The sequence below is a fragment of the Saccostrea echinata genome, unplaced genomic scaffold (assembly GCF_033153115.1).
Source record: "Saccostrea echinata isolate AGI-Se365-2 ecotype Australia unplaced genomic scaffold, CSIRO_AGI_Sech_v1 ptg000020l, whole genome shotgun sequence".
Classification (NCBI taxonomy): Eukaryota; Metazoa; Mollusca; class Bivalvia; order Ostreida; family Ostreidae; genus Saccostrea; species Saccostrea echinata.
Window position 1 is genome coordinate 7,120,489 of NW_026889769.1, and position 12,012 is coordinate 7,132,500.

At 34.7% G+C, this 12,012-nt stretch overlaps 1 protein-coding gene across 1 annotated transcript in view; it reads left to right on the forward strand.

The window, feature by feature from the left end:
• LOC133190007 (diacylglycerol kinase theta-like) overlaps window positions 1-12,012 on the forward strand; it is a 53,740-nt gene continuing 41,728 nt past the window's right edge. Inside the window, exons 1-3 of the mRNA XM_061325483.1 lie at window positions 1-387; window positions 8,548-8,730; window positions 8,869-8,963. Of these exons, the coding sequence (XP_061181467.1) occupies window positions 168-387; window positions 8,548-8,730; window positions 8,869-8,963 (498 nt within the window). The 5' untranslated portion in view covers window positions 1-167. The remainder of the gene's footprint in view (window positions 388-8,547; window positions 8,731-8,868; window positions 8,964-12,012) is intronic.

A 12,012-nucleotide genomic window follows, 5' to 3' on the forward strand; every position in this document is an offset into this window, starting at 1 on the left:
CTCATTTCCGTGATTTGCCTGTTCTCTAGAAATGGTGGAATATTTCACGAAAAATTTCAATGGTGTGACAACTTTCAGGCTGTCACGTTAACTATGTGCACGTTGGCAAGTCGTATGTTGGACGGCGTATCCCTTCCAAGTTCACGGTTTCAATTAGCGAAGTATAAATGCCATGTATTCGATTAAGTAGACGAAGAGTGTGTCTTTCAATGGAGAATACAGTCGATGGTGGTGTTGTGGAGGAAGACAAGTCGTCCGGCTATATGATTGAAAATGAGCAGGGTCATGGCCATTCGTTCATTAAAAAGACATTTCACAAGCCCACGTATTGCCACCACTGCACCCTAATGCTCTGGGGCCTAATAGGCCAGGGATATGTTTGCGAAGGTAAGAAATAACGGCTGCATTAATTTATTATGACGGCGGATGAGCCTTTTCGGTTGCAGGTGCAAAATATACCGTCAAAACAAAACAAATAGTGCAATTTAGGTAGAATATCGTAATCAAACGGTCAGATTTTTATGTCGAAGAGAAAAAATGGACATGTGGATATTATTGCAGGGTAGGCAAGGTCTCTGTAGTTGACCGGTGGATGCGATACGCTGAAACGTTTCTCGATGCTAACGATCAATACACTATAGCGCTGGTGTACTGACAAAATAAGCAGCTAATGTAAACATCTCGAATGAAGCCTCATTGCTCGCTGTCAACGATTTTTTCTTGGTTAGACCAAGTGGAGGGAGAGAGTATTATAAGCGCAAACATATTGGCCATATCTTCACATCATAAGAAAATAAAATATTAGCTTATATGTTCTTTTATATATTTCATATTTCATGATTTTATGACTTGATATTATGATCAGATGATTTACATTTTACCTTTTATTCTACAAAATATCTGTAATTTAAAAGTACAGATAATCACATTAGATTTAGCAATATGCTGGAAGTATTGATCAAATGTCAAGCAGATTTCTATCTCACATAACCTTCACATTCCATGTTTGACATGAAGGCAGATCAATACCCTCATATAAATTTAAAAACTGTAAGCCATATGTGCATCTGAGAAGAGTATTCAGAGAGTGTAGATTAGGGATGAATAAGCATGAATAAAAATTATTATTAGTTTCATTTTTAACTGTTTCTTTGTTAGCCTTTGAAACAAAGGTCATTTAGTAAAAGAGAAAATGTCTATTTAAGTTGTCTAGAAACAATTTTAAAATAATGACCATGCTGATGTTGATTACACATGTGAAAGTCCTAAAAAAAATGCTATACATCAGGTCCAATTTTATTTTGAATTCAAATTAAAAAAAACTAAAACACTTCTCAATCCTGATGCAAAAAAAAAAAAAAAACCAAAACAAAACAAAAACCTCAAACTCAATCTTGATGAAAATTTTGAAAAAATATGGGCTTGCATGGTGACTTGAATATTATTTACATTTTACATAGCTTATAGATTTGACTGATTTGAACTTACTCATGTTACTAGTCCTCATAACCTGTGTTCTGGGCAGTTTTGAAATTCCTTTATGGAGCTATTTTGATTCATTTACAATTTGGTAAGCAGCAGGCAGATACAGGGGAAAGACAAATCCTTGCTTACAAAGTATATAAACTAATCATGCTAATTGAGGCCTATACAGAGAACAGTAAAGATCAAATATGTTAAAGATATTTTATTGTTAGATAAAAATGTAGGACGTCAGAAATAGGTAAGAGTATACAACAGAGGAAGCTTGACAGAAACTTGATTGAACATTATTTTCATGTGTACAATAACAATGCGTACTCAAAGTAATCTAAAGTATCCTGGTAGCTATTTATAGAATATGTATAATTTACAAGATATTCCTTTAGATAGATTATTAATGAGGGCAACTAGGAAGTCTAACAAATAAAGGACCTGTCCTCCTCCAGACCAGTATAGGAATCCCTTCTCAAGACTCTGTTATATGTGCTAGTTTATGTGTCACAAGCATTGTCTCTCCATTCATCGAAAAAGGAAATAATTTCAGGTGTATGCTGCAGATGTTGGCTTTTTCTTTCAACTTGCTAACATAAATTCTTGATTTCTTAAATTAAGAAAAGAGAGGAGTCAGTTTGTTTTTTTTTTTTTGGTGTTGTAGCGGGCCTGCATTCTGCTCCATTTTCAAATGGTAAAAAGTATGTGTTTTTCCCAATTTCATAACAGAAAATTCCCAAAAGACAATCAAACAAATAAATATGGTTAAAAAATGTCCCAACTCAGTAACATTTATATAAGGAATGGTGTCCCCCCCCCCCTAAAAAAATCTAAAAGACATGCTCCAAAAACTGATTGACTGAAATGTAAATAAGTCAATAAATACCAAGGCAAATGAAAAAGAAAAAAAAAAACCCTTATTTGAATTTATTTAGAAAAATGTTAAGTATAATGTTTTTCCCAACTTCAACCAAATGTCGCTATTTTTCCCAAATGGAAAGGTCCAGGCCCTTGATTTTAAGATCTAAAAAAAAGAACCTGGGAGCTAGTGGATGCAATTTTAGTAAAAGCATGTTGTAAAACGATTTTAGACATATGAAGTCTTTTGGTGCATTTTAAAAAAAAAAAATATATGCACATTATTTTTAGCTTTATTGGTCAGAGACTAGTAAGAAGAGCTTATGCATTAGTAAGGTGTCAGTTTGTCTAGTTGTCTTTCTTTAACAATTTTCAAAACAATAGTCTTCCTACAGTTTTGGTCCCAATTTTAATAAGACTTAGTACACTAGTAGACTACACTATGATACATAATTAAGTTTATTGTTTTTTGATTTTTATGAATTGGGTTACCATGGTTACTAAAATAGAAACTTCTGTGAAAATTTATCAAAACGATACATCTCATACAGTTTTTAATGATTTCAATAAAACTCCTTATTGGTACACTAGTAGACTATCCTAAGATACATAATTCTGTATGTTGGTTTTTGATTTTGAAAACCGGGATTGCCATGGGTACTAAAATTAGAAATTTCTATGAAATTCTTTCAAAGTGCTACTTCCCTTGTAGACTTGGTCTGATTTCTGTACTTAGTATTGTGATTACCTCGTGGTTATCTAAGTTACTGCCACACTTTTGCGATAAAGTCGAGCAAGTTCCAAATCTCACATCATTTTCGGGGCATGACATATTCGAACAATGAGTAGGCTAAAAGTAAAATGAATGGCCAAAGGCTGCACTTCAGGAAGTAAGTCATTTTATTCGGAATGTTTAAGCTTCCAAAAGTAACGTTTATCAGAGAGAAATGATTAAATTTATTAAAAGAAGAGTCAACTTAGCTGAAAATATCTACAAAAATGTAATTCAAGAGAACGCCCTAAATTTTATCAGTGTGGTGCACGAAACATTAAGCAAGGTAATTCATCAGGACTTTTTTCTTATATGCCCCTTAAAGATCTAAAGTGATTAATCTCGTAGTGCATTCAATAGCTCATTGCCCCCAGCTAATTGACGTTTCCTACCTTCACCACAAAAGAGTTCCAATAAGTTAAGTAATTGCGATATGAAGTATATATATGACTTGGTACACAAGTAGACTGTGCTAAGGTGGCAGAGGATGGTTTTTTTTTAATGCCAATGAAGCATGTGCCAAGGGGGTAGGTATTTACATGAGGTCAACAAAAAACAGATCATACATGAGGACAATTTCTTGGGGGCTAATTAATTGCACTTCATATACCCATAGCTCAAAAAATCTGTCAACATATAACATGTAATCTGCATATTAGAGTGCACATTTTCCGAAATTGCACTTGAGGGCTTCCCTAGATTTTGGCTTGTTTTCCCAAGATTTGGGCCTCAGTCGCCAGGGTTCGACACTAACTTTTGAACCATAGTATCCGGCAGGGCTAGCAATTTTTAGCTCTAATGGTCAGAGACCAGAAGAGCTTATGCAATAGTAAGGTGTCCGTCCGTCTGTCTGTTTGTCTGTCTGTCCTTCTGTAGACAATTTTTGAAAACACTACTCCTCCTACAGTTTTGGTCGGATTTCAATAAAACTTGGCACAAAAGTAGACTACACTAAGATAGATAATTCTTTTTATCTGTTTTTGCTTTCGGTGAATGATGTTGCCATGGTTACTAAAAATAGAAATTTCTGTGAAATACATTTAAAATGCTACTCCTCCTACAGTTTTGGTCTGATTTCAATATAACTTGGCACACAAGTAGACTACACTAAGATACATAATTCTCTTTATCTGTTTTTAATTTCGATGAATGGTGTTGCCATGGTTACTAAAAATAGAAATTTCTGTGAAATACTTTCAAAATGCTACTCTTCCTACAGTTTTGGTCTGATTTCAATATAACTTCGCACACATGTAAACTACACTAAGATACATTATTCTGTATATCGGTTTTTAATTTCGGTGAACAGTGTTGCCATGGTTTCTAAAAAATAGAAATTTCTGTGAAATACATTTAAAATGCTACTCCTCTTACAGTTTTGGTCTGATTTCAGTATAACTTGGCACACAAGTAGACTAAACTAAGATACATAATTCTGTATATCAGTTTTTAATTTCGGTGAACGGTGTTACCATGGTTTCTAAAAATAGAAATTTCTGTGAAATACATTCAAAATGCTACTCCTCCTACAGTTTTGGCCTGATTTCAATATAACTTTGCACACAAGCAGATTACACTGAGATTCATACCGTATGTACTTGCCTATAAGTCGGTTTTTTGGGAGTTAAATTTTGGCCCAAAACTCTATGTCCGACTTATAGGCGAGTCATAAAAAGATTAGTACTTTTCTGGAGGACGAAATGTACTATTTTATAAACATTTCTCATGATTATCGTTGAACAAAGTCTGGATATATTATATCATTTATGTATTCTAAAATCATACATGAAGTACAAGTATTTACATATTATACTAACTTTATTTTTATCTTAAGTGTGCATTATGTATTTTCCTTAATGATTTAAGATTTAAAATCAAATATCGGGGTCATTTCTAAAAATATTAAATAAAACCAGGTTAAAACATCGGAGCGTTGATTTGAAATTGTCAACCGATTCTGGCAAAAAGTTGTATAGACTTAAAAGCGGGCCAATGGCAAATCCTCCTAAATAACCTCAAAATATACAACCGACTTATAGGCGGACTGACTTATAGGCGAGTATATACGGTAATTCTATATATAATTTTTTTGATTTTGGTGAAGTGTTGCCATGGTTACAAAAAAATTGAATTTCTTTGAAATACTTTCAAAGTATTACTTTGTCTACAGTTTCATCTGATTTTAATATAACATGGCATGCAAGTAGACTACACTGAGATACATAATTGTCTTAATTGTTTTTTGATTTTGATGAATAATGTTGCCATGGTAACTAAAATCGAAATTTCTCTAAAATTCTTTTAAAAGGCTACTCCTTCTACAGTTTTAGTCTGATTTCATCTTGCCACAAAAAGAGAGCAAAACAAGGATTACTATTTATTTATTGCAGTTGCAAAGTTTCAAGTCCAAGTGCTACTTTTCTCTTCCTTTATTGTTATAAGTCCAAACCAGTAGAGCTAGTCTTGACAGAGACTTCTGGTTAATTGTTACTAGCCCTGTTTATGAATTAGTTGTCCAGCAGCCAAATGCTGCTGGCCATATTGCGAAGTGAGGAGGTGGGTAGGTGCGGGAGGATGTTTCCTCTCCTCCTGGTGGGGGTACAGGGGGTCTCCCCAGAAATGTCGAAAATAAAGTAGCCATATCCTGCATTTTGGGGGCAATTTAGGGCAAAATTATGTCATTTTATAAATGTAAGTAAAGATATTTTTTCTGAATGATATATTGTAAACTACAGGTTTTTCAAGGTTAAATTCATCATCTACGTCACTGGGTCAATGCATTGCTTCTATTCCCTGTTTTACATCATAGTTTCAAACACTTAGGTGATGATTTTTAATAGGTTAGGCCAAAACAGTGTCATGTAATAGAAAAATTGACACTTCCCCTGATCTGACAACAACAATTCAAAAGTTATTCCTTAAACCTCGGTAAAAAATTCAAATTTTTTTAATTAATCTTAAAAATTATATTATTTGAGTGTATAATTATATCTAAATTTTCTGAATCAGTAGCCCTGCAGGATAGGGCTGTCGCGCTTCCAAAATTTTTTGGGTCGGGTCGGTTTTGTAAATTTTCCGTTTAGTTTCAGGTTTTTTGGTTTGGTTATTTACCTCTATTTTAAACCTTAATTTCATGAATTTAACATAAAAAATCTTTTATTTGTTAAGTTACCTTCACGTTGAAAACAAATCCTATCCATGTTAACGTCTTGACATTGGTGTTTAGGACTACTAGGTTGACTATAAGCTACAATCTGACCATTCTTGCTTGGTTTGATAATTATGTAATCCTTTCAGGACAAGTGTTTTGTCATATGGAATGAAGTATAATTCAGTTGTGATGTTTATTTTTCACCATTATCGCCATCATTCTTTTGATTTTGACACCATTTCTTTGTATTATACATATTCTAATATAAAAACCAGACCCGAACCAAAATCCGGAAAAGTAGAACTGAAACCGAACAGCTTGGTCTGTGGTTTTTGGTTATTTCAGGGAACCCTGACAGCCCTACTGCAGGACAAGCTTGATGACTTGTTTAGTAGCCCGACCTCAATTTTCAGTTGTCTCGGGCTGGTGAGCTACCGTTAGTGTCGAACCCTGGTTGCACCCATACAGCCCATCCCAGTCCTGAGCAAGGGGGATAAAACACCCAGTATTCTGTAGATCAATGCATGTCCTAATGAAAATTCACCAATTGATCTGGGGCCATTCACCTTCCTTCTGAGATACAAACCTTCTTCTAAGCCCTACTGCTTTCCAGCTGAATTTCTTCTGCAACTGACCACGTGTCTTAGTTTTGCATTTACATCTCGGTATATGCTAAGAATCATAGTGACACAGTGCTCCAAGTCACACTTACTATCAGGTCACTAAATGGTGACCCAAATTTTTTTTTTGGTCGCAATTTCAGATTTTCTGGTTGCCATGAACAGATATTTCACTCATTTTGTGATGAACACATTAAATATATTATAAAAGCAAGGAACAAACACTCATATGTGTACATGTATAATGTCCTTTTTAAATTAAAGATTACTTATTACTGTGACTAAATAATAGGCTAGACTATAAACTTATGAAATATTGTTATTACATAGAACCAAGTGTATGGTTGTACACAGAAGAAAACAAGTGATTTAATTCTAGAATAAAAGTTAAATCCAATGAAATTGCTACAGGTTTGACTGATGTGTGAATCAGGTGTAAACTTTGTATGCTGTTTGACATGTTTAATTTATCATGGGGTACCTAACCCATTAGACAATTGCTGTTAATATTGCCATTGGCAATATAAAATTTAATGATATGCAAGCAATATTGACCAAATCTCCATTAACAAGGTCAGGTTTTAAAAAGTCTAAAACATTTGACAGCTGTTCTATACAGCATACTGTCATAACATTACGTAATCTCGGTCTTTGCAACACTTTAGAAAGTTTTAGGAAGGTCTTCAAACATTTTCTTGATAGAGAATCTTGGAAAAAAAATAATCTCGATGCCAATTATAAAAATGGACAAAATGCTGGCCCAAATTTTCTTAGTCGCAAAAATGCAAGTTGGTTTTAATTTGTAGTCACAAAATCATTTTTTTGGTCACAAATGTGACCATTTTAGTCACAACTTGGAGCACTGGTACACTTACATGTTGCACATCATTTTTCTCAGCAAGCACTCTGCTACACTGCACTGTATCCTATAATCATTTCATTTTTTTCTACATAGAATATCACATCAAACGGGGGATATCTCCGTTTTTTAAGAAATTTGACAGGAACTTAAGTACCCTCCCCTGCCCACCTTAGATACATAGTTCTGTGTATTGGGTTTTGATTTAGTTGAACTCTGTTGCAAGTTTATTAAAAGTAGGATATTGTAGGAATTTCTTCAAAACATTATTTTTCCTATGTTCATGGTGTAATTTAGGGGTGAAATGGTACACCTCCTTCACGGTTCGATACGTATTGCATAATTTTGTCTCGGTTCGGTTATTTTCGATACGATACATTTTGATAGAAGGAAACAAATTCAACGTTGTTTTATGCTTTCTTTTTCTAAATCTAGTCACCTATTTTACGAATTTTATTTGCAAATTGACTAGAAGAAATTGATTAAAATTATTTGACTGTCAAAAATTATCTAACAAGCTATCAGTCATCAAAAATTTACGTTTTCTATACTTATTTATACTGAGTAACGTGTTATACCTTATGCCAAATCCGACTGAATAACAATCCCGACCGAAAAATGAACCGAACCGAAAATTAGAGATTTTGCACCGTGTATCAAACCGAGAAAAAATACTGCGGTGCATCGATACCGCGATGAACCGTTTCACTCCTAGTGTAATTGAATTGAATATTTATTAAGTAAACTTAACCAAGGCAAGGATCATAAGTCTGATTTTCCTGGTGTTGCAATGTACACTTTCACATTATTTTAGTTTGCAACTTTGTGGTCCATGAGCGATGTCTGAAATTAGTGGTATCTGCATGCTCCAGTATTGCCACAACCCTGATCAAGAATCCTGTGGCACACTGCTTCTCAACACCCTCCATCTTCAAACGTAAATTCTGTGATGTGTGTCGCAAGAGGCTGGAGGACAGCCCTGCAATCAGATGTGAATGTAAGTCTAGCTTCAAAACTTACCTCTTTTATGTAATTTTGTTTGCCTTGTGAATTTACAGATTGCATACTAATGAACATTAACTTCATGAAGCAAGTTTAATGCGCTAAATAATTTTTACAAATTTTATCTTCCTAGTGTGTGAATATTATGCCCATGTGGATTGCCAAGACTTTGTGGTCAGCAACTGTAAGGAATGTGCCACCTATACCCCTGATAATGATCGAGTTGGCGTATGTATTAGATGTAGTAAAGACACACTGATATATGTTTTTTTAATTACAAATCAAAGGACAATTAGTTTCACATTGATTTATTACATTTTTTTTTATCTAAAATGTATAACTCTTTGCTGTTTTAAGAATTTTTAGTTGAAGATGCAGATATGCTGAAAACTTTGTAAAATATATGATTTATATATAATTTTCTGTCATAGCTGTGGATAAAGGACAAATGATATAAACTTTCTTCAAAAATCATGAAAATAACAACTTAACCACATTTATAGTAAAATGAAGAAGTTTAGCCATATAGGTGTAAATTTTTCATCCAAGTTTCGCAGTAATGTCCTATATAAAGTGATAAAAAGTTGTATAGATTAATTAAAATGACAGCAATTTTGAATACCAAAGAAAGATTTCAATTTCTTAGTATTTTAGAACTTTGATATCTGCATCATTTACAACCAAAATAAGTCCAAAAATATAAAATTAATCCAGGCATCCATTTTTTTGTTTGTATCATCTGTCCGTAAGTTATCCCCCCCTCCCTCCAATCAATTTCCATCTGTTGTGGTTTCATTGGTTTATTTGTCTGTTTGGGCTATTTTTCATGGTTTTTCATTTGCTGATACCCCTTACATTTGGTCAAAATAACACCAAGCATGATAAAAATGTTTTTTTTAGCAGCTTTGATAAGTGGTGTGTTTTGGAGCAATAAATTTTCAACATAAGCATTGCCACTTTGAACTGGTAAACTTCTTTTTGCCCTATTGTAACAAAGGTTTAAGTTATACACACTGACCAGCCTCTAAGTATCCAATTCTGGGCACACCCTATGAATAGAATCAATTTCAAGCTTCAAAGATGATAGATAACCAGAGGTTTGGATCAGAAGTTTAAGGATCAAGATTAAAAAGAGAGTAGACAAAATATATCTATACATCACATGTAGAATTATATTTGATCTCATAGTTCCATACATGCTTCAGAAAAGTCATCTTCCCAAGTCAAGGGTTTCTGATCCACTCCGCACCACATAAAACCTTGACAGAATAGACCAAGTTTGACAGGGTTTACTAGCATGCTATCTAGTGATTATTTTGAACTCTACTGACCTCTGCTATTGACCAGTCAGAATGAGCAATTTAACAGAGAATGCGAGACAATATTGAAAGTTGGTAATAAATTCAACATAACTTTAACTAAAAAGCTGAGACAAGCCTTTAACTGGGTTATTAAATGGTCAAGATGATTTTGTTGGGACTAAAACCAGCGTGTTTTTTCTGTTTACAATTTAGTTTCTGCAGCTTAAATAAAACAAGGATTTTGATTGGCTCATGCAAACTTGTATGAGGCCAATCAGAGAGTGCATTTCTAACCCTATCAAACTTAGTCCATTCGGTCAAGAGTTCATGTGGAGCGGAGGGGATCAAAAATCCTTGAGTTGGGAAGATGCAGAAAAGTAGATGGCTATATAGAGGAAGACACATATTGAAATGGGGTAAAAAGATAGAGCATTTGATTGTTTCTGGCACAATCTAAAACATGTTTGTTTTTGCTTGTTTTTGTTGTTTAACGTCCCTCTCAAGAGTTTTTAACTCATATGGAGATGCCACCACTTGCAGGTGACTTATATTTGGCACTCAGGGCAATTGAGCAATGAAGGATCTTTTTTGTGCCAAAACCTACTGCGACATGGGACCTCGGTTTATACGGTCTCATCTGAAGGACCGGTCTCCATGTCAGGCAGTGGAATTCGAACCCACAACATAAGGATCAACTCCTTACTTTGCAAATCTAGAGCAGATGCTCTAACCACTACGCCACATAGGTGACCAATCTAAAACATAAAATTGCGTACAAACTTATAGCGAGTGGCTCGAAGTGCCGCTCGCACTGCAAGCTCTAATGACAATGCCTGGGCGAAGAGAAAATTCAGACTGTGCACATTCATCCAAACAATTTTTTTTCTGCAGTAACCTCTGGACCCTCAATGCAACGCTTATTGCATATCGCCGCAAACTACGTTCTGGTGGTAACAACAAAAGTTCAACAAGAAATAAACTCACCTTGATTAAAAGAATATTGCAGATAAATAGCAGATTAAATGTTCTTTATTTAAACTTGGCATTGTTCAGGCTTCGGTTTGGTAATGCAACTAACACATGACGTTCAGTGAAGTCGGAGTCTAGATGGACCAAATGTCACATGTAGATAAAAGAAACAGATCTAAATTAAAACTAAATAGGTGTCTACGCTAGCCTAAATGGTTGCACCGTCAACATATTATTTGTGATAGAGATGTTGAAAATACTTCGGTAACATGCTGGACAGGGAGTTGAACCTGGAATACCTGCATTATTAGTCAGGTGCTTTAACCACTGAGCTACCCAGGCTGATATCCAGGGTCCATGTAGTCCAAACCACTATACTTAAACAAGTTTTTATGTGAAGTAGTCATTTTTCAACACAAAGGCAGAGTATGAATAAGTTTTCAACCTTTATGATAAGTACTTGTATGAAATAATGTGTTAGAGTCTTAAACTGCAGTCACATTTCTGAAAATGACCAACGGCTGACGTATTTTGAGGCAAAAATTGGATTCTTCGGGCGACAGTCAGCAGTTCATCGGCTGTTGTCTTGCCAGGTTTTGGCTTCTTTTTTTTGTCCGCCAACCAATTTTGTGTCCGTTTGGCCCAGTTATAATTTTTTTTGCGTTGGTGGCCGATTTCTTTAATTGAAGCAGTTATAGAATAGTCCGTTGACCAACCCTCGAAAATTGCCCGACCATCCACAGACAGTTTGGTAGGTCGATCGTTGATCTGTCAACACATTTAGGTATTGGGTTTTTGTAATGAAAATCATGTGGCTCAGTGCTTGATGATCGAGGGACAATTGACCGACATATAAATATTTAAACTTTTGAAGTCATCGATGTTTGTAGGAATTAATGTGACTGCTCTGCATCACCCGATACTGGCGTCTGCCGAACACGTTTTTCAGCCGACGATACAAAAAAAATTTGTTCACCCGACCATCGGCTTAATTTATTAAAAATATA